The following is a 23832-nucleotide window of genomic DNA, read 5'->3' as shown; positions in this document are numbered from 1 at the left end:
AGAGGCAAAGGACGTGATTCCGCAGAGCACAGCAAGCAGCACCAGCCTCCTGTTCTGACTGCTTCCCCCTGCCCTCCTGCCAAATGGTGGGGAGCCAGCCAGACCCAGGCCACACGCACAGAGGTGTTGCCTTCCAGCTGAAGGCCTCTGAGCTGAAGAGACCCAGCCTCTGCCTGGAAGAAGCCATTCTCTTCCTTGCATCTGACAGTAAATACACCCGCCCTCTGCTCCAGGGGGAGACATGATTCTGTCCTCCAAGGCCCTTGTCTGCACAAACATCCTTGCAGAGACGTAATCTGGGACTAAAGCCGTGCACACAGAAACGTGAGAGACCTGTGGAGAATTCTCTCCCAGAACTTAGCAGCTCACATAAAGACTATCGAATACGGCATCATTTCTCTGGCTCCATGTAAGATGAATCCTAGGGAATAAACACATAGTAAGTAAGTGTTGGGTTTTGTACAACACAATGAACAACCTTCTAATCTCGCTTCTTGATAATCCTCTCCTACCTCCTCCCCAGGGAACCTCTCTCTGGTTTTATGGAACTTCTGTGGTTCTCTGCTTAATTCTCTTTCCCCCTTCACCTGGCTAACTTTAGTTTATTGATTGATTGATCTGAGAGAGAGAGAGAGGGGAAGGGAGAGCCAGAGAGAGAGAGAGAGAGAAACATCGATTTGTTGTTCCACTTATTTCTGCCTTCATTGGTTGATTCTTGTACGTGTCCTGACCGGTGATTGAACCCACAACCTTGGTGTATTGGGACAATACTCCAACTCACTGAGCTACCCATCCAGGGCTAACTTTAGTTTAAATACCGTCTTCTCCTGGAAGCTTCTCCTTCCTTGTCCCCTTTCCCTTAGCTAGGTGTTTCTGCTTTGTCCTCCTCACTACAACTTATAACAGCCTTGGGCTAAAATGGGAAATGAAAAAATCCCATAACTGTGTATTTTGGACTCCGACCCCTACCCGAAATCACATTAGGCCCAGACGCCTCTCCACCTGTCCCGGGAGTGTTTTCGATCTGCTGATGCATGCGCTCCCTCAGTGAACACAGGGGGATGGGCAGACGGGCATTGTGCTCCATTTTTGCTCTGGCTCCCTGGAGAGCTGTCTGCAGGTGAGATCCCAAGTCAAGGCCACGAAAGCCTGTGCAGGAAGGCTCCCTGTGGCATCCCTGGTACTCAGAACTAAGACTTCAGCATGGCCTGCCATTGCTGTTGACGCTACCAACCCCCAGTGCCTCGTCCCCCAGAGGGTCTTGCAGGCTATGGTGGGGGGTGGGGTGGGGTGGCGCTGCTGCTGCATTTCTTTGCTGGCATGGAAGATGGGTCCAGAGGGACGGTCCAGGAAGAGTGGAAGATGAGCTCTGTCTCGTAAGGCGAGGGATTCCACAAACACAGGAAAAGTGAAGGAAAAGACTAAAAAATGTTCACTGCAGTGTATCCTTTGGGACGCCCCCAATTGACACATATTCCTCTTGCCATAAGGAGGTCTCTTTAAAATGCTTTCACTACAGCAATCACACCATCTGCCATGGACTGCCAGCATCTCATCCCTTAAAATTAACTCATATTCTCTTGCCTGGAAAGCTATCCAGGCTCTATAACAAGTCCCGGATTTCCTTCTCTTCCTCCCTTCTTTTTTAATTTTCCCTAATGGTCTCTTTGTGACAATTACTTCAGGCTATTAAGTTCCTCATCAAGCCTGGTTCTTAAAGATGCAAACAACAGGAACTAAATTTGGCGAATTTAAGAAGAAAATGAATTTATTGAAAGATAGTGGATAGTTCATAGAATCTCCAGGAGGGTGGAAAAACCAAATTCATGCCACCGAACCAGAAACATAAAGACCCTGCTGCCACAGCCGATGGGTGCAGACCCCGTGCCTAACATTGCCAACCTCACCACGTCGCCATGATGCCCACCCTTAGCCAGAATAGAGGCAGCACAGGCCTGGTTTCCTCACGTGAGTAACTTCATTCAAAACCCAGGGTGGCTACAGCTGGCTAGTCCAGCTGGTTGGAGCATCATCCTGATATGCCAAGGTTGCGAGTTCGATCCCTGGTCAGGGCACACACAGGAATCAACTGATAAATGCATAAATAGGTGGAACAAAGCAATGTCTCTCTCTCTCTCTCTCTCTCTCTCTCCCTCTCTCTCTCTCTCTCTTTCTCTCCCTCTCTCTCTCTCAGCAATCAAAAATTATTCTAGGGTGGGTCATATTATCAGTGCCCTGGTTGCAAAAAAAGGCTAGAAAAATGATACCTGGTATTTTCATCTTCTATAGTAGAAATGGGCTGTGTAATAAGGTGAGGGGTTCACCAAAGAAAGGAATTCATATATTTGTGATGGTCATAAAAGACGGTCAGATGTCCATCCAATCTTGAGACCCTCCCTCCTGTTTCTGTTGCTTCCCTTGGTTATTGCCTGTTCAGTGAAGTTCAGAGTTCTTGATTTGCAATGCCCTAAAGATGGCTGTGAAGGATGTTACTTAAGCTAACGTAGAGATTGGAGGGGGAGGCACTGTGCTATCTAGGAAAGAGTGGAAGCATATAATTCTACATGTGTCATACATGAGCTGTGAGAATTTCCACACTTACTCAAATAACTTGGGCCTCAGAAGTGATCCCAGTCACTTCTTGGGCAGTAAGATCTTGGGCAGCAAGTCCCACACAGAGGGCATCAGACTTCCCACTCTGCATGCTCTTACATGCTATGTATGCATGGTTCTCTACATTTATTCTATTAAACAAACAAATCCGGAAATGAGAAGCTATGTGCATGATTTTTAACATCTAAAGTATAAATACCACTCAGATTGTTCACGAATTACAGGGATGGTGGCCAAAGGAGTCATCTTTTTTAGACGTCTGCTTGTTTTGGAGTTACCGAACATAGGGGAAGGAGGAGGGCCTGCCTACCAGGATGTTTTTGCCTGCAGCCGCATGTTTAAACTTGTAACCCTGACAATCCCTGAATTATCTAATCTCTTTCCATTCTATCTTTCTGATTGACTTTGTTATCCTTAGCACAGACTTGCCCGTAATTTAAAAGGGACAGTGAGATTTGCTTCTGCTGGAAAAGCTAGGCTCTGAGAAGCATACAACCATCTCTGGAAACCCTTTCTACGTTACTCCAATCCTGTAAATGAAATGCCATTTATGTTGCTTTGAAGTATTTAGTCAAAAGGAGGAAAAGGGCATGTCCAGAAACTGAACTCTGAGGTATGAGTACAGATGAGCAGTGAGCAAGCGCAAGCAGGAGGCAAAGTGGTAAGATGAACTCCCGGTTGCCTAATAATGAAAGGAAAGAGCTGATATTTTTCTTTTTTTATTTAAAGAATAATACAATTTCTTTGATTCTTGCTAGAGTAAAAAAAAGGCAAGAGTCAGAATAATAAATATTTCCTTTTAATAAAGAAGGTCACCACATCTCAGGGTGGAGGGGGGTGCTTTTCAGCTGGGGAAGCCAATGCCTACAGAATGCAAAGGATTTGCTTTTTCAGATCAAGAGAGTTTATTTCTATTTTTCAGAATTTTTAACATTAGGAAGTCTTTGAATGGTTTTTAATATATTTGTAGGCTAGAGAAGAAAAATGCACATCACAAAAAAAAAAAAAACAGTAAAAAGGTACATAATAGCCAATATCTGTTCCAAAGAAAAGATTGAAAAATTAAATATTTGACTTCTCAGCTGCAGTCAGTTGAACTTACAGCCTCCATTCACTTATTTAAAAGACATGTGAGAGCATATGATGTTACAAACCTTGTGTCAGGCTATGCAAAGACCAAACAAAAAAAAGGCATGTTCTTGCCCTGGCTGGTGTAGCTCAGTAGATTGAACGCAGGCTGTGAACCAAAGGGTCACCAGTTCAATTCCCAGTCAGGGCACATGCCTGGGTTGCGGGCCAGGTCCCTAGTGGGGGCCACATGAGGAGCAACCACACATTGATATTTCTCTCCCTCTCTTTCCTCCCTTCCCTTCCCTCTAAACAAAAAAAAAAACTTACAGAAAAAGGCATGTTCTCAAAAGCCTTGCAATCTCAAGGTAAAAAACACACACAAGGAAAACCTGCTGAAAAGGAGTGTGTTAAGTGTTGTCAGACTGGTTTCATGGCACTTTTCCCCTCCTTTGTCATGGTGCTTCTCACATTGCTTTGCAATTATTTGTCACTTGTCCACCTTCCCTACTAAATTGTGATATCTTATTCCTCTCTGTAGTTTTTGGCCTAGACTAGATGGGCTCAGTAACTGTTCGTGTAATAAATGAAACAAACAAGTTGATGACTAAATGAAAAAAAAAAGGCTATAATTTACAGGCAGGGATGATGTCTGGCTGGGGTGATCAGGTAAGGTGAAGTCCTTTCAGTCGGATCGTAAAGGATTTAGAGGTGAAAGTTCGACAGAGCAAACGTGGGCAGCGGGTAGGAAACAGGAAAGAGCGGTGAACTGAAGGAGAGCTCGGGAGTCCAGTTTTAACAAAACCCCTGGCAAATGCAGGGTCTCACCTGTCATGATGCGGTGGGCGGGTGAGAAAGGCACCCCACCCAGCTTCTTAGCGGACAATTGGCCCCAGAACGAGTTTTAATTCCTCTGTAAATTTCAAAACATTGAAGATTATGTAAAATCACTTTGCTTTTCAGGAAGTTAATTTTTTCCATGATTGGTACGTTTTCTAGCATTTGCTGTTTAAATAATTTAACAAAGTTAAAAATTCAGGCTTTGGTATGGATCATACGACCTGGTAAACTACACAAGATTTTTCAACAAATTGTGGTAAAATGCATATAACAAAATTTACCACCTTAATAATTTTTAAGTGTATAGTTCAGTGGCATAAAGTACATTCACATTGTTTTATTAGCATTACCACCATCCACCCACAGAACTCTTTTTATGCCTCAGGTTTTTAAAACTTAAAAATATAAAATTTTAGTATAGGCAAAAATCATCAAGTACCTGTTTAATAAAGCTATTTACATTTTAAACATGTGACAAAATTCAGACGGAAACAAAATCAGTTTATTAACTAAACTTTTGGGTTTGGTATTTAACAAGTGATTGCATAAACATTGGCCTCCTAAGTCACAATCTAAGATCAATATAAAACCTTGTACATTCTTCTCTTAAAAAGACATAATTCAAAGACTAAAAGTCCGATTTTACAAACCCAGAAAAGAGGCGATTTCGGACAGTGTAAGGAACCAGAAGGTCCCCTTCCGCTAGACAGGTCCCACAGGAAGAGATGGGGGTGAGGGTGAAACTCTGGCCACACCCACGCCTTCTTGGGGGCGCCTACGTCTCACCCGCGGGAGCCACCCTTGCAGAAGAAATGGCGTCAGCTCACGTGGTGGTTCTGTCTAAGGGGGCACAGAAAGAAGCAGGGTGGTGTGTCCCAGGCTCCTGCCAGGTCTCCGTTCATTGGAAAGCAGCACAAGGCAGAATCAGAACCCAGGGTTTCAGGATCCAAGCCCTGTTTTACTTCTAAGAGAAACAGTTCTCTAAAACTGCAATCTTCTGTATCCCAATATAAGGATTTCTGCAGGTCCTCAGTTCAGGCTCTCAATCGGGACACTTCTTTCTCTCGAATGCTGCCCCCTGCAGTTGGTTTGGTTCTGATGCTATCTGTGGAGCAGGTGCCGAAGCTTGGGAAACAGTTTCAGCGCGTTCTGCGTTGTCGCTTCCACGACTTCTTCCACGGAGATCCCTTTCACCTGGGCAATATACTCTGCGGAAATGGCAATGTTCTGGGGTTCATTCCGCACCTGAAACGGAACAAAGCAGACACTAAATCAAACGTGACTGTCAAGAGAAGCAAGCGATCCTTGAAGACTGCAGAGAACACAGAAGAAAAGGAGTTGGTAAAAACAACTGATGAGCTCTTTTTACTGTTGGGGGGACCATAGAGGGGTGGAGGAGGGCAGTGAGGCTGGGGGAGAAAGGCTGAACTTAAAAGCTACAGCTGTAACACTGACTGAAGTGTGTGTTGCTCCTGAAGAGAGCCCTGGGGTATTAACAGTTGAGGTCCCAGCATCCAGCAGGCTGCAAACAGTGGACACTGGTGGCCTGCATGACTGACAGACTGGCTGTCCTTTGTTTTGCAGCTTAACTGAGTGCTTGTAAAGGTCAATGCTACTGCTGCTTGGCCTCTTCACATCATAGGCTACATCACAGTTTGATTCAAGAAATGCCAGCCACGGCCGGGTGGCTCAGTTGGTTGGAACACTGTCCCATACACCAAAAGGTTGTGGGTTCGATCCCTGGTCAGGAGACTGTACAGGGGGCAACCAACTGATGTTCTCTCTCACATCGATGTCTCTCTCTCTCTCTAAAGTCAATAAAAGCAGGTTATGAAATGATGTGTTCAGACTAACCCTACATTTATGAAAAGTACATATGTGTATCTATGTGATATATAAAGTCTGGAAGGACACACCTACTTGCATTTATTTAAGCATACTGTAGGAGAGGTTGTGTTCTAAGCTTTTTGTGAAATTTCTCAGTTGATCCTCAATTACTCTGTGCGTTGGTACTATTATTACTAGCATCCCTTTTCATAGGTGAGAAAGGATCCTAAACAGCTGGTAAGTAGCCTGGCTGAGGTTCGAACCTGTGCAATCGGACACCAGAGTTTATGTTCTTACCCGCTACAGTTAGCGGTAACCTTCTGGGGGTAGACGGTTCTGTTTTCTAGTTTATGACTTTATGTGATTTCTAATTTTCTAGAATAAACACATTTACTTAACAAACAGCATATTCAGTTAAAAATTCACTTATTCAATAAATGTTTTGAGTACTACGTGCAAGGCATTATGCCAGAAACTCACAATTTTTATCAGATCAACTAAATACACATATAAAATTGAGTTACAACAGCACTTGGCATTCATTTCTGTTCAAGGAAAAAACACTGGGGCCTTTTCCTTCTGTTTTATGTCAATCAGGAAGGCAACTCTGTACCATTCTGTCCTGCACCCAAACGAGCAAACAAACAGGAGTTGTGACCCTCTAGTTCCTCTTTCCTCTGTCTCCTATGTTCTTGTAGGAGCTGACTTATGAAAATGTGTAGCTAACTGGACATTCGTGAGCAAACGTCGCACTGCAATCACAGACAGTTACAGTTTGTTAACCACCGCATCCTTACTGCTCCCAAACCTCTGAGTCCTGCAGGCGTGGAGACAGATCTACCTGACGGGCAGCCGGCGCCTCGAGGGAACCGCACGTCGGGAGGGAGGGAAACGGGCACCGTCTACCACAAACAAGGCAGATACTGCGGCTTCCTTTGAGGAAAGTATGATTTAAAGTAGTAGCAATATTTAAACTGTAATTCTTTGTGGCCTGCAATAACACGAGTACAACAAAGATCACATAAACAAATCTATGACTATATATCAATACTTACACTGGGAGAAATAGTGCCTCATCATAACATGCTAATTAAAACCACAAAAATAAACATTTATTGAGCCTCTTTACTATGTACCAGATAGTGCTAGGCACTTTCATATGCAGTACTCCATTTAATTCTCACTGTGATACTTTAAAGTATTTTACCATTATTCTGCCCACATTTTATGAATGAAGAAAGTTTCAGAGAGACTAACTTGTCCAGAGTCACACAGCTAGTGGGTAGCAGGGACAGGATTTGAATCCAGGCCTTGCTGACTCTCGACACCGAGATTTTTGCTGCATTGGTCTGGCTCTCAGTATTACATAATAAAATAATATTCTTCGGGGCCCAACAGTAATATTTAGAAAAGACCTGAAATTAAGTTAATATAACCTCTCAACCTGGCATTAAAAAAGGGTTCCGTTGTAGTTACACTGTAACAAGAAACACAGCTAAATCAAAAATAGTTCAAATGAAAGATACAATCTAAAGAATGTAGAACTCAGACAATCATTTACCTGTTTTTCTGGTCCTAGTGCAGGTGAATCTGTTTCCAAGCAAATTGAGGTTAAAGGCAATTGTTTCACCAGTTTCTGCTTCTTGGAGAAAAGAGAAAACTAGTAAGTTTCAAACACGAGTAATAAAGATAACAAAAGGAACACCAAACCCACGTGCCAATGCCTCCTATTCTGCAAGAACTTAAAAATTCATACTTTAATATTTAATTAATAAATGTTCATGTTCTCATCATTCTATAACTAGTAGATTTAAACAGAAACATTCGTTGCCGAAAACTACCCAGAGACTCCGGGGACCAGGGAGCGGTCACCAACTGCACACGCTGCGGGGGCGCCAAGCACTCGCATCACCAGCCCGCGGAAGGATCTGCGGAGGGGCTGTGTCGCGCCCCCCCCCCCCCCCCCCCCCGCCACCACACCGGTGTTCCTTTCTTCTGTCTGCCTGAAGTCACTCAAGGCTTTATGTTTATAAATCCAAAGTTCATACCCACATTTTAGGCTGCGTGGTAGATGGCTTTATTTTCATTATGTATAATTTTTTGTCTGGACTATAAGGATTGCGATGAACTCAATGAGTTTTATACCAAGAACATAATTCTTTTGTTGCCACTGCACTTTTAAAGTAAAAAATGAGGAGACACGTGATGCAGAGTAGAATATTGTTATATCAAATCGTTTTAAGATTAAAATTTCAAAAGCACAGACAAAAGTATGTTCACACACTGTTGGCCAATAAAGGTTAAACTAGTATAAGGTTCCTTAAGAAAATGTAACAATTTAACAAAAAATTTACGAATGTACACCCTGTCCTGAGTGATTCCATTTGCAGGGAATCACTGCACAAGCGTGTGCGTACGGACTGTGGGTGTACACAGGTACTCACTGAGGTACTGCTTCTAGCAGTGACAAATGAGAATCAATATAACCTTTACTTAAGGCAGCGATTTTCGACCTTTCTTCATCTCATGGCACACATAAACTAATTACTAAAATTCTGTGGCATACTAAAAATATATTTTTTGCTGGTATGGCAAAAACATAGGTGTAAGTTTGATTCAGTCCTACCACACAGCTGTTGTGTTGGCTGCTGTCATTTTTTTATTTGACAGTCTAAGTTCATGCCCCTGACTAAACAGTCAGGCACTGCATGTTTCAGAAATTCTTGCAGTTCACCTGCTGAAAATCACTGACTCAAGGTGGTGCTTAAATACATTGTGGTACACCCATATGATGAGATGTTATGAGATCATTTTAAAGATGACATAAGCCCACATTTATCGACACAGATACCCATGAAGCTAACTCAAAACAAAAAGAGTAAGATGATTTTATTTTATGTCGATCAACATTAGTAATTGTTGCCTGAGTGGTAGCATTTGGACTGACTTAAAATTTGTTCTTTTTGGAAGTGATTCAATGTTCTATATAATGTACAAATATCATCTTTAAAATTAGAAAAAGTAGAATTTTAGTTTTAAAAAAGAAACACGCCACAGCAAAAGATTACTACTAAATAAGTTTTCCTACAAAGTATGAAAGTAGGAAAAAGAAAACTGATCTTGGGCAACTACCAACCGACACCCCCAGAACTCTCTGCCCCATAAGAGGTGGATGCACGTTCTCGTTAAGCGTGCACCATATTGAGGGCCATTCCACAAACCTCAACCAATTTAAAAGACAGAATCATACAATGTATGTTTCTTGAACACAGTAGAATTAAAGTAAAAATTGGTAATGGAAAGATAACAAGAAAATTACTAAGTATTTGGAAATTAAACAATATGCTTAAAAAAAGATTTTATTTATTTTTTATCTAGACAGAGGGGAAGGGAGGAAGAGAGGGAAAGAAACATCAATGTGTGGTTGCTTCTCATGTGCACCCCCAATGGGGACCTGGCCCCACAACCCCGGCATGTGCCCTGACCGGGAATTGAACTGGCAACCCTTTGGTTTGCAGGAGGGGGCTCAATCCACTGAGTCACACTAGCCAAGGCTAAACAATATACTTTAAATAATCACTATGGTCAAAGAGGAGATCACAAGGTAAATCAGAAGGCATTCTGAACTGTAAGAAAGCGAAAACACAGTATATATCAAAATTTGTGGATTGTACCTATGAGTGGTGAGTCTTAATGCAACTATTGCATTAATAGTATAACTGCGTTAGAAAATAAGAAAGGTTTCAAATAATCTAAGGTTCTACCTAAGAAACTGTAAAAAGGATAATATGATCAAGTAGACTTTATCCTAGGAATGACAGATTGGTTCAACATCAGAAAATCAGTCAATATAATTTACATGCCAAGAAGAGAACTATATGACCATCTCAGTAGATGCATAAAAAGTGTTTGACAGAATCCAACATCCATTTTTTATAAAAACTCTCAGCAGACTAGAAAGACAAGGGACTTCCTTAACCCTATAAAAAAACCTGCAGCTGATAGTATACTTAATGGCAAAAGAATGAATATTTTCCCCTGATCAGGAAAATGGCAAGGGTATCTGTTTTTACCACTTCTAATCAACATTCTACTAGTAGCTGTTTCCAATGAAATAAGGCAAGAAAAAGAAATAAAGGGCACAAATATTAGAAAAGAAAAGGCAACTGTATCTTTAGTCAACAAATCCATAAAAAATCTGGAAAAACCTAAAAAGTTCTACTAGCACTAATGAATAATTCAGCAGGGTCACTTGATAAAAATTTAATATATAAAAATCAATTGTATTTCTATATACCAGCAATGAATAATTGACCATTGACATTTTAAAACCAGTATTGTTTAAAATAGAATGAAAAATAAGAAACAGGGATAAATCTAATACATACAGGATTTGTATGTTGAAAACTATAAAACAATGACCAAAGAAATCAAAGATCTAGTGTGTTCACATCAATTATCCCCAAATTGATCTACAGATTCAATGTACTCCCAATAGAAGTACCAGCCAGCTTTTCTTGTAGAAATCAAGCTGATTCTAATATAGATGGGAAGGCAAGGGACTTTGAATAGCCAAAATGATTTTGAAAACAAAGAGCTAATTGGTGTGCTCCCGCTCTGGGGAGCACGTCCATGCCTTTTCCTTTCCCATCTTCTCTCTTGGGAGTGCATCTCCTCAACTCCAAGGACTGCTCAAGACCTGACACCAGGGGCGCAGTGGGCAGTGGCAGCGCATCCTAGGCTCACCCCCTGCACCTGTCTCCAGGACCCCTTTACTCTGCTTTCTCATTTCTCTCCTGTCACACTTCTAGAGAGCCAAAGCAGCCCTGCACCAGCTTTCTGTTGTTTGTTCTCTCCTATGCCCTTCCTTGTTTCAATGTCCCCAGCTAACAAATGTACTCTAAAAAAAAAAAAAAAGAGCTAAATTCCCACATGACCAGTGTGGCTCAGTTTGGAGTGTCATCCCACAAAGCGAAATGTTGCTGGTTTGATTCCCGGTCAAGGCACATGCTGGGTTGCCGGTTTGGCCCCCTGTCAGGGTGTGTACGAGGGGAAACCCATCGATGTTTCTCTCCCTCTTTTCCTCCCTCCCTTCTCCTCTCTCTAAAAATAAAATAAAATCATTCAAAAAATTTACTGTAAATCTAATATAATCATGGTAGTATGATATTGACATAAGGTTGGGACATACGATTAATTTTTATAATGTAACTAGAATAATATCACAAGTATGTAATAAAAGCTCATATTTTAAAGTGTATTTCACAAAGTGTGAGATGAAGTTTATTGAAAGAATTTACCTGCCCACTTCTTACGACAGAAGGAGGAATTGAGAAGAAGTACCCAGCTTTTACTCCTTCCATGGCTACGGATGGCCGACCGTCAAACGCATGGAGCAGCACTTTGTCAGCACCTCTCAAAAATAAAAGACAGATCAGGCTTCCAATTTATTTCCTCAATGAGAGGTTTTCCATTCATCAGGCTGAACGAGAAAGACCAGAAATCTGGTCACTATGATACAAAGTTGAAGTTCTATGACTTCTAAAGGATGGATGAGCGCACAGTAGAATGAAAGTACAGTAAATTCTTAATCTTCAGAATAAAACTATTAAATAAAATTGAAGTAGGAATTTTTAAACAATTATTTAATCTTCCTATATCATCATTTCCCAGGAGTTTGAGAGCTGTCGAATTACTGCTCCTAGCAGGAGGTTCTTACGCCGCCGTCAAGCAGCCCTCAGCCAGAAGGCCCGTGGAGGAAGAAGTGGGAGCGAACTGACTCGCGGGTCGAACAGCTGAGTTCGCTTCATAAAACCACCTCCAGGTCCTGAAGAGCGGCTGCTCGGCCTCCGTAACAATCACCTTCTCAGTGATGCCAAAAGGGTTCGGCGCCCATCACTGAGAAACACAACGCTTTCCAGTTGCAGGCAGTTACGTTTACTTCACTATTTGATGCAGTTTTTCAAATAGCGGTTGTGACCTTAGTGGGTTACAGCCACAAGTCAGTTATGTAACCAATTTAGTGGGTCAGGACCGACCAGTGTGTGCTTGTATGTGTGTGTGCAGGTACACACGTACATACACCTATACACAACGGACATACTGTTTTTTAAATTTTGTCAGTTTTCTGTGTGTGAACACACTGAGTCTCAAAATAAAGTCTTAATACCAAAACATGGTATTTTTTTGGTGTTTATATTGAGTATCAGAATATATTTCTTACTGTACATAGCACTTTTAAAAGTTTGAGAATATGATACATATGAGATACATTTCTACTTCAGGAATATAAATTACTTAATCCAATTTTTCATTTGTTTTATCCTGGCCTGATACATATAATCACACTGGAAACCTTATAAACAGTAGGCTAACTTGCAAAATCACTTTAGATGATCTCCACCTCCACCCTTGCCCCTTTGCCTCCCATTTAAGAAATCAAATTAAAACATGGCTTTTCCTGTGAGGATATGGCCTGGAATGATCAAACTTAAACAGTAGGCACATTTGTCTCAGGAACCTAAATACCTTGCTCGTTTAAGAGGCTGATGGTGGGTCTTCCAGCTGAGCGTGAGTGAACATTTCTGTTTAACAAAAAAATTCCCGTTATGTACTTAGTGTGATAACATGATCTTTGTTCTATTAAAGTAATTCCGAGAAAAAGAAATGGAGAGCTCCATTTCAAAAGAATCATTATTTAACTTGCTCTATAGCTGTTACTATGGAAAGATGACTGGGGAACCTACAAAGGCAAATCCAGTCTTTTAGCCAGCTGGACCTGTCTGATTAGGACTTGTCTTTGTTCTTCCTTCTGCTCATCAGTGCCAGCGAATCTAGGGGAGAAATCAAGCCCCACCTACGACAGAAAAGGAAAACAGAGTGAAATGTTTGTGGTTTACTGAACCCCAAAGTCGTGCTATGGAGTGGTGCCTGGACAGCACGCAAGAGGAATATAATGGGCGCCACCCGTGCAAGCCACATGCATGACGGACGTTTTCTAGTGGCCACATCAAAAACACTGACAAGAAACAGGTGGAATTAATTTCAATAATATTAAATGTATTTAATCCAGTACACCCAAAATGTTATCATTCTTACTATACAGTAATATATTATTATTTTAATACATAGTCAATGTATAAATGATTGAGTTACTTTACATGAAGTCTTTGGGGTGCTAAGACTTTGGAACCCTCTGTGTGTTTTATCCTTAACGAGCACACCCCAATCTGGATCAGTCACATGCCGAGTGCTGCACGTGGTCATCACATTGGACAGGAAAGATGATGAATGACTGCTTTCCTTGATACTATTTTGGCATGCATTGTTATAATCTATATTCTGGTTTATCTGTTATTCTTATCTTTTATCTTTATCTTTAACTAGAAGTGAAATGTATTACCAAGTGATAACAATGTCTTATACCTGCTAATTGTTTAATAGAAGTGTTCTCTAATTACACTCTGCCCTGTTTAAAATGTTTGTATATACTACTTTTTTATTATATTTTACTGTTTATGCTATTACAGTTGTCCAAATTTTCCCCCGTTTGCCTCCCTTGATCAACCTCCCCCTCCCAGGCAATCCCCACACAGTTGTCCATGTCCACTAGTCATGCAAATACATTCTTTGGCTACTATATCCCCTATGCTGTCCTTTACACCCCCTGACTATTCTGTAACAATGAATTTGTACTTCTTAATCCCTTCATCTTCTTCACCCATCCACCCAACACACTTCCCATCTGGCAGCCATCAAAATGTTCTCTGTATCGATGATTGTTTTTCTTCTGCTTGTTTGTTTTTTAGAATTAATTGATTGACAATATTTATCTATTGTCATTTTATTGTTCATATTTCTGATCTTCTTCTTAAAGAAGACCCTTTAATATTACATGTAATTCTAGCTTGGTGGTGATGAACTCCTTTAGTTTTTTCTTGTCTGGGAAGCTCCTTATATATCCTTTGATTCTAAATGATAGCTTTGCTGGGTAGAGTATTTTTGGCTGTAGGTCCTTGCTTTTCATTACTTTGAATACTTTTTGCCATTCCCTTCTAGGCTGCCAAATTTGAGAAATCAGCAGACAGTCTTATGGGAGCTCCTTGTAGGTAACTAACTGCTTTTAAGGTTTTCTCTTAATCTTTAACCTTTGGCATTTTAACTATGATGTCTCGGTGTGAGCCTCTTTGTGTTCATCTTGAGACTCTCTGCACTTCCTGGACTTGTATGTCTATTTCTTTCATCAAGTTGGGGAAGTTTTCTGTCATTATTTTTTCTAATAGGTTTTCAATTTCTTGCTTTCTCTCTCTTCTCCTTCCGGCACTCCCACGATGCAGATGTTGGTATGCTTGAAGTTGTCCAGAGGTTCTTTACACTGTCCTCATTTTTTTTAATTATTTTTTTCTTCTTGTTCTAAATGGATATTTTTAAAGTACTTTTATTTTTTAAGTTATTATTGTTTTTTTCCATTGCCATTGAACCTCGTTATACCCTCCTCCTCCCTAATTGGGTGTTTTTTGCTTTCTTATATTCCAAGTTGCTAATTTGATTCTTGGCTTCATCCAATCTACTGTTGATTCCCTATAAATTGTTCTTCATTTCAGTTAGTGTAGCCTTCACTTCTGTTTTTTTTTTATGGTTTCCATGTCCTTTTTTATATTGCTGAAATTCTCACTAAGTTCCTTGAGCATCCTTATAACCAGTGTTTTGAATTCTGAATGTAGTAGATTGCTTGTCTCCATTGTGCTTAGTTCTTTTGCTTGTGCTTAGTTCTGGAATTTTGTTTTGCTCGTTCATTCGGGACATATTTCTGTCTCCTCCTTCTGGCAGCCTCCCTCTGTTTGCTTCTGTGTATTAGGTGAAGCTGCTATAACTCCCTGGCTTGTAAGGTGGCCTAATGCAGTAGGTGTCCTGTAGGGTCCAGTGGCATAGCCTCCCCAACAGCCAAGCTGGATACTCAGGTACATCCACTGTGTGGGCTGTGTACACCCTCTAGTTTTAGTCGAGCCTTGGTTATACTGTTGGCAGGTCAACTGGAGGGGTTTACTGAGGCCAGTCAGCTACAATGCCTGGCTGTGATCACTGACCACCAACTTTCAACCACCATGGAGGATCAGCTATGCAGGGGCCTACTCCACAGAGCAGGATTTACTTTAGCAGGGCTCTGGTGCCCACTGAGTCCACCTCTTGAGTGTGTTGCTTGTGGAGGTGGTTAGGTGATGGTGCTCCAATGTGGCCTGTAGCTGTCCACTGGGTGTGCAGGCTCTGGGGCTTCCTGGAAGGTGCAGACCAAGGTCAGCCACTGCCTGTGTTCTGTCCCGGGGGCACCCAGCATAAGCTACAAAGTGATCTGCAGATGGCTGCTATGTGTGCTGGGCTTAGATACACCCAGGCGAGGCCAAGCTGTGAGCCAAGGCCAGCTGCTTCTAGTGCTGGGCCTGGGGCCACTGAGCGAGAGGTATGGGGCTCACTGAGGCCATATGCTGCTTGCCTGAGATGATTTAGGAAAATCTGAAGCATGAGCCAAGACCAGCCAACTGTGTGGAAAAGCCACTAGAAACAGCTTGGGGGGCCCTGAAAGTTGGGTGGGGTGAGGTGGAGCCTCAGGAATTCACCCAGGGTGGGGCAAACAGTGTTAGCCAGGTTGATGGAGACTCAGATATGGCACCCACTTCCCAGCTCTGGGGCTCTGTGGGGAGAAGGCTCAGAAAAGGAATAATGGCCTCTGCCAACACTTCTGTCTGGAAGAAAGCTGCCCCCCTGATGCCAGACACTTTAGCTCCTGCCCATATGCCATGATGCCTTTTAATCTGCTTCTTCCAACCTGCAGCTCAGAGGGAGTGAGTCTGAGTGAGCCTGTGTGTGAGCTCTTTAAGAGGAACTGCCTGGGAATCCAGCGATTTCTGTCTCTTACAGCTTCAATCCCTGCTGGTTTTTATAGTCAGAAGTTATGGGGACTTATCTTCCTGGCACTAGAATCCTGGGCTGGGGAGCCTGGTATGGGGCTGGGACCCCTGATTCCCGAGATACCCCTCCCAATTTTTATCTGCCACACGTGGGTGTGGGACCAGCCAGTTCTGTCTCTCCCCCCCTTTCACCAGTCTCGCTGTGTTTTCTTCTTTAATTCCATGCTTGGAGGACTTCCATTCAGCCTGATTTCTGGCAGTTCTGAATGATGGTTGTTCTGTACTTTAGTTGCAATGTTGATGCGGTTGTGTGAGGAGGCGAACTATGTGTACCTAGTCCACCATCTTAGCTTTTTCTCTTGTATATACTACTTGAAATTACTAGAGAGCTGACCCATATGTAAGCAAAAAAAAAGCATAATATATAGAAATGCTAATAAAGTATTAACACAAGCCTATGGTAAGGCTTTCTATTGTTTCATCCCAAGCTCTTTTGCTTATTGAGGAAGTATTGATAAATTATCATTCAGCTGAATGGGGTGAATATAATCACCCAAGTCAGTTATAATCACCAATACTGATGCAAGGATTATTTTCATATATCAAAGTCTGAATCAGATCATATATCATTTGATCAGCTAATTGGTGTTTACCTCTCCAATGGCCAACAGTCGATCCTTATAATTCTCAATAATGGGCAAAGCTACATCCAAATCCTGGGAGAAAAAGAAAGTATATTTGTTAAACTAGGAGAAGGAACCTGACATTTTACAAACACATATGACATGCTGGGCACTATGCTGTACTGGGTCCTTTACACCCATTCTATTCCTTTAACTGGTTGAGGAACTAGGAATAGTAGTCCTCCTACAATGGCAAGCGCTTCTGTTTGGAAATTTAAGCAGCAACGTCCCATCCCCATTCAGTTCACAAGAACACAACTGTTTATATAAAGATTCACACTTAAACACCTCCTTCTGCTTAGGAAGCATTTCCTGGCATTTTAGAGGACGGCTTTGATTTCCAGGAACATCTGAGCAAGACAGAAGAAAGCCACCAGGTGGGCACTTTTGTGAGTGAGTTTCAGGGAGTAAATTACGTTATGTTCTCCTCTTAGGGTACTGGTGGTTTATGAGTTTATAATAGTGATAACCCCACACATCCTATGTACAATTTTTACTGATTCCTTTTATCTTTATAATCCTGTTTAGTCTATTTTTGTCCTAAAGGTTCAACAATATAAACACTAACTATCAAATTTATGCTTGTTTGTCAACCATTGGAGTAACTGCATACCATTACTTTCCATGATATTACTATGTTACTCAGAGAATCTACCCTGTGAGGTTTCCCTGGTAAGGCACGAGAAAGACAAATATAAGGAAAATTTACTTCTTTGAAAGTACTTTAAGGATTTTGGTCACAGGATATGTAAATTACAAGGTACTTCTACTGAGAATAATCAGAATGAGGGGGAATTTTAAAGGGGAAGGAAAACAGATGGTAGAGGAACAGGAGGAGATTTTACAATTATGCCTCGAGAGAGAGAAAAGGAGATGAGGGAGAGTGAGTGAACGCCTCAGAAATACCTTCCAGCAAATCCGTAGAGAGGAATTCATGTTGTCATGAGGAGCTGAGTATACAACACTGGATACCAGAGAGGGTGTTCCCTAACAGCTAATGGCTCTGTTATGGGGTTTTTAAAGATCCTGTATCTCTCCACACTATGATTGGGAATACTACTACTATATAATCATTCATGATTGACACACGAGGAAACTGAGACTTGGCAAAGTTAAGGGCCACAGATCATAGACACCAGTAGCTCAGGGATCTCTGACTTCAAAGCACAGGCTATTTCCAATATGCTGCTAAAGGAAGAGGGGAGAGAGAAAAAAGAAAGGAGGAAAAGAAAGAATAAGGCACAGGGGGAAAAGGAAAGAAAGTTTATGTTGAATGATTTTAAATGATTACCATAGATTTTTCATTAAAGAAAATGTTTAGGCTTCAGAACCTCTAGAGCAGGGGTCACGTGTACAACCGAAATGAGTGCGGTGGGCCACGCAGGGGCAGGAGCCAACCGGAGAGCAACTGACCTGCCCGTAGGGGCAGCAGATGGTGGCCAGCGAATGGTGGTTCTGCAAAGTATCCCTGGGACCTGAACCCTGCCTGGTAATAATGTGTATTGAATAAATGAATTCAGGAATATGTTGAAAGATTTGTGTGATGCTAGGCAATTGCCAGTTTGTAAACCAAGCTAATGTGATGAATGCTCGCTACAGCCCTAGCCTCCTCCCACCTGTCAGGGGCTCACGGTCTAATCACTACGTGAGAACCAAATGACGGTGTGGAATACACACTAGGACCAAAGTAGGAGTAACTGCGTATCTCTGGTCTCTTCCAGAGGGCCACCCTGAGATTTGACAAGTCTGTATCTACTTTAACCGTCTAGAATTTCCAGTACATTATTGATATGTTAATTACTTTTGTAAGTTAAACAGTCCTATCAGTTCTACATTCATACCAAAAATACACCAAAATCATCTACTTCTCTTCACCTCCACTGCTGCCTCTGGCCCAGTCTACCATCACTTCTCACATGCACTACTGCAATACCTTCTCGCTGTATTCCCTTCTTCATTTTTACCCTCTTCAAAATTCATTCTTCATACCATTCTTCAAACGTGAAGGGGTTCTTTTCAAAACACACATCACGTTTTGTCAGTCCTCACTTGAAATCCCCCACTGATGTGAAATCTAACAGGGCTCTGTAGGAGGTGACCCCTGTCAAATCCTGCTGACGTCGCCACTAGGACTTCCCTTCCCTCTAGTCCCGTCAGCCTCCTTTCCCCTCCTTGACCACATCAAGCTCGTTCCTATCCTAGGTCATTGTTTCCTCTGCCTACAACACCCTGACCCCTCTCTCTGTTTGGCCAGCTCCTCAGAGAGGCCCCCCTGGGCCACACAATCTAAAGCCCAGCACCCTCAATCCCTATCACATAACTCTTGTCTTTACTGTTTTACTGTCTTTAAAGCACTCAGCGCTACCTAGAGTTTCCCTGTTCACGTATCTAACTATTCATTGTCTGCCCTGATCCAGAATCTAGTTTCATGAGAGAGACACTACTCTACAGCGCTTGCAATGCAGTAGGTGCTCAGCAAACACATGCCCGACTAACTGGATGAATGCCTATTACTGTACTCGTAAATCTCTACATAAATGAAACAAATGCCATCCTGCTATGACCCCCAACGTTATGGAAGTTGTAGCTCTCTGGCAATTTAGCTTCTTTTACCACATCAACAACTCAGGAGAGCTAAAGAATATGCATTTACTTTTTTACCTAAAGTGAATTAAAAGTAATTTTGTTTCAAAATAAGGAGAGCTATCTGGGGTATCCAAATGTAGGAATACAAATTTGTTATCATAAAAAATGACAGACCTCGTATCTTAATTTATTTATAGGTAACACAAAGTCTTCCCTTCTTCAAAATGGGGCTCTTGGTCTCATTATGTAATCAGGCACTGAAGAGATTGTGCATCTCCCTGACAAGTCGGAAATATAAGACACACTGGTATTGTGAGTCCCTGAGATCTCGTGGGTAGGATCTTTTTTACAGAGGGTATGAAAGCCATGCAGTGTAACAGACCAAGGGCACTCCTATGCGGTGGTTCAACATTCAAAAAAGACACTGTGTACCTGAACTCATCTGTTCCCTTAGAGTACTGCACTTACGAGTTTGTACATTTCTTTGGATATTTTACCACTTTTTTGCCAAATCAGTATGACAATATGATTTTTAAAAATGTAAAAACTAATCACTTGTAATTCTACAAGATTGTCACAGCTACTATCATTTCTGTGTTTTTCTTTGTAGTCTTTTCCCTATAGGATATGTTTGCATACGATGTCACTCAGCAAATAAGCTGTTTGCCTCTTGCCTTTCTCCCTATATTATTCTGTAAACATTTTCCATGTTGCTACATAAACCTTATAATCCTCATTTTCCACAAATGCATTACATTTAACACTCTACAAGCGAACTAATTATTCTTTTATTTCTGGGCCACTAGTCTGCTTCTCCTTTTTTTTTATTACGAATAATTCTGCAATGAACATCTTTGGGAAAGGAGGTGGCATTTCCTTCTTTTAGATTATTGTCTTAGACTTCACATCGGGAAAAGGAGGATTACTGAGCCAAAGGGATCATCATTTGTTAAGGTTTTTGTTTTATGGGACTGTTACCTTTAACGTGACACTCCTTTGGTCTCGCGGTGAAAGTCCTTGCACAGGATGGACCCCCAAGCAGGGCAGGACAAACCCGCTGTACCTAAAAGTGTAAAATGAATTGAGAAAGTAGACTATTAGGCTAGCAGACAATGTTGCTCTAAAGAATAAGTAGGAAAGAATTTTTTAGGGCTATTTTATATTTTCCTTCTCATTCTTCTTAAAAATGGTAATCTTCAATATTATAAACATATCATAACTGCATCTTTATTAGCAACTCTTTAAGTTCTTAATGAGAAGTAATACCGTTCTGAAAGCTGCATAATCTTTTCAAATTCTCCTGAATGTTCAGCGACCACCACAAGAGCCATAACATTGGCCTGAAACAGAGAAAGAACAGAGCAGTTAGTTTCGAGTAATATACATCCAATATAGTTTTTAAAAATGTAAAGCTTCCTTTGCTCATCTACACTCCATCAGTATAATCATAATAGCCGTCACTGCGTACTTACTATGTTTCAGCTACTATGTTCAGTGAACATAAACATCACCTCAATTAATCTACACAACCTTATGAGGTAGGCATTGCTGTAATCTACTGTATGATCAGCAGACAGAATTTTAGACGGAATCAAATAACTTGCCCAAGATCACTGGGCCTATGTTACTCCAAAGCCTACACTCCTGATTGACCTGTCCTAGTGAACAGTGGCTGTATATAAAAATGTACTGGCAGCCACTTCTGATTGACAATATTGGGAAAGATTATGAAATGCTAGTTATAATGAGTTTCATAAACACTTCCAAAAATTAATAATTTTTCCCAAATAAAATGTCTCAGAAAACTTTTATAATTTCTCCAAGATCTCCAGAATAATGTTAACTTTAGAGCTGACAGATGGACTAATCTGTTCCATGTTACTGGTGAGCATGATGGCTGGGGGAATGTGTTTTCAATGGACTTTCTTGCCTGCACCATTTTACTAGCTGTGTGATTTGTTTCCTCATCTATAAAATGGGCAATGGTTAGCTAAAACAGTGGTCTCCAGCCTATTTGGCACCATTGGACCAGTTTTGTGGAAGATGGGGGTGGGGGGGGTGGTTGGAAGGGGAGGTGAGCCTTGCTGGCTTTATGGAGGAATAGGAAGGGGCCAGAGGCAGAGCTCAGGTAAGCTTCACTCTCCCCACCCCCTCCTGCCTTGCTGTGGATGTGGGGGGAGGGGTGGGGACAGGAGGTAGAGCTCAGGTGAGCTTTGCTTGTTGGTAGCTACCAGTCGGCAGCTTAGGGTTGGGATCCCCTAAGCCGCCAACCGGTAATATTATTTCATAATATTAAATGAAATAATGTACAGAAAGGGCTTAGTCAGCCCCTGTTATATAGTAAACACAATAAATGTAACATTATTACTGAAGCATCAACAGAGCATATCTGAATTTCAAACTGTTCTAATCTAAAATTAGAAGGAAAACAAACAAAAAGAAAAGAGCAGTTATAGATATTGACTTACTTTCTTGGCTTTCTCCAACACATCATCCAGATCCTAAAATAAGCAGAAGTTGTCACAGTTACTCTGGAGGAATAAGTAACTGCTCTTCAGCTGTGTGTATTGAAGCAACATAGAGAATGACAATGATGGCGAGGAACAGTGTGGTGGAATGTGAAGAACCTACACTGACCTGCCTTCTGTTTCCTCTTTCTTTCTCTAAGAAAACTTGGCATCTATTCCCTCTTCCCTCTAAAACAGAAACTGTTACTATCAAATGTAAAGGACACTTCTCTGTCCTCCTCCTACTTTGCCCCTCAGCAGCATTTAGGAACTCCTCACTTGTCCACTCCTTCCGTCCTGAAATATGTTCCACTCTTGGCTTCTGCAATGCCACTCTCCTGCAGACACCACTCTCTCTTACTGGCTGCTCTTTAAGTCTCCTTAACTGGCTCTCTCTCCTCTTTCTGATTTCAGGACCGTAGGCTCCTATTTCTTTACTCAGTTTAAGTGATCTTATTCACAGATTTAAATACTATTATTATGCTAATAAGACCCCAATTGTTGTTTGCAGCCTATTATTCTTTCCAAAACCCAAGATTCATATTTAAGAATGACTATATGACATCTCCACTTGGACGGATATTAGGCTTCAACAGGTACCAAGCATAAATAACTCTGTTCTCTCCCCAACAAACCTATTCCTTCTGCCTCCCCTCCCAACCTGTCTTCCCTCATCTCAGTAAACAGCATCACCAACCTCCCGACAGCATCAAGCCCCCTCTTTCCTTCCCTCCTCACATTCAATTCTGCAGCATGTACTGCAGATCCAATCTGTAAAATATACCTGGAATCCATCTGCTTTTCTCAAACTCCCTTGCAACCATCATCATCTCTTGTCTACATACTGCAAAAGTTTCCAAAGTGGTCTTCTAGCTTCCACCCTCGCTCTCCTCTATCCGGTTGCTGCACATCAGCAAAATAGTTCTTAAACGAATATCAGATCTTGTCACTCTCTTAAAAAGGAAAGAAAAACCTTTACTAGATTCGCATTGTTCTTTTAATGAAATCCAAACTTCTTACTGACCTACCTCACCTATTCCCTGACAACCTCTTTATTCTTGCTTCAAGCATCTCTCCAGGCTCCATTCAGTATTTTGGTAGCATGAAGGTGCCAAATTCAACCTGCCCACTTTCCTCGCCCCCGTACACCCAATCTTCTCGTTTGGCTGGCCCACCGTCCCCGCTCCCCTCAGTAGACTCCGCTCTTCCTTCTCTATTATGAGCCTATAGTTTCCAATGTAGCGGGTAAAACACTTTGTAACTCTGATCTTGTGCGTGCGTTGTTCCTTCTAATTGCCTAGGAGGGAGCCCGTGTTTACGGGAAAGTGCATTCTCAGCCGGACCAAGCGGAGGTAGGGGGAAGAACTCCGATAACCGGGTAAAGCAAATTAAAGTGGAGACAGAGGGTTTATGCTATTCCGGATCAGAATGAAACATCAGTATGATTGCGGTTGAATAGGGGGACAGGTGCAAGTCACACCGGCCATAGACCGGCCTGGGTGGATCTGGGGCTCTGTCCGCTTAAGAGAGCAAAGGAAACCTGAAGGAAGAGGACGGGGGTCTCCGCTCCCACCCACCCGGCAGGCCTTGCCCTCGCTTACGCGGTCGAAATCTGGGGCGGAGAGGTGGCAGTGGCAGTCCACCAGCCCCGCGCCCACCGTCCCCATCGCCGCGGTGGGCGTAGCCCTGGACTCGCCCGCGGAGCCTCAGCCTGCGGTCCTCAGCCGGAACCCTGCTGCGGCGGCGGACTGAGTTTCCGACTGCACGCGGACACTTTCCTACCGTGGAACTCGCTTCCGCTCC

General features: G+C 42.0%; 1 protein-coding gene across 11 annotated transcripts; it reads right to left on the bottom strand.

Moving 5' to 3' along the window:
* Window positions 1-4823: 4823 nt before the first annotated feature.
* On the bottom strand, window positions 4824-23781 carry TATDN3 (TatD DNase domain containing 3). 11 transcript variants are annotated; one of them, XM_036014977.1, is made up of 10 exons: window positions 23607-23781; window positions 21991-22023; window positions 20789-20862; window positions 20501-20585; window positions 16907-16969; window positions 13095-13204; window positions 12877-12932; window positions 11649-11761; window positions 7910-7990; window positions 4824-5766 (listed from the first exon to the last, which is right to left on the bottom strand). In XM_036014977.1, exons 1-10 carry the CDS (start codon window positions 23694-23696, stop codon window positions 5623-5625), a joined length of 849 nt encoding a protein of 282 aa, XP_035870870.1. In that variant the 5' UTR covers window positions 23697-23781; the 3' UTR covers window positions 4824-5622. The 11 variants fall into 11 exon arrangements, 9 of the variants coding, with proteins under 9 accessions (XP_035870870.1, XP_035870871.1, XP_028386566.1 ...); XM_036014978.1 differs by having other exon boundaries at window positions 7910-7987; XM_028530765.2 differs by having other exon boundaries at window positions 23631-23781.
* Between the last annotated feature and the right edge of the window lie 51 nt (window positions 23782-23832).

Source organism: Phyllostomus discolor, chromosome 14 (genome assembly GCF_004126475.2).
Source record: "Phyllostomus discolor isolate MPI-MPIP mPhyDis1 chromosome 14, mPhyDis1.pri.v3, whole genome shotgun sequence".
Classification (NCBI taxonomy): Eukaryota; Metazoa; Chordata; class Mammalia; order Chiroptera; family Phyllostomidae; genus Phyllostomus; species Phyllostomus discolor.
Note: the sequence above shows the minus strand (reverse complement) of the source record. Positions and strands in the feature narration are given on the sequence as shown.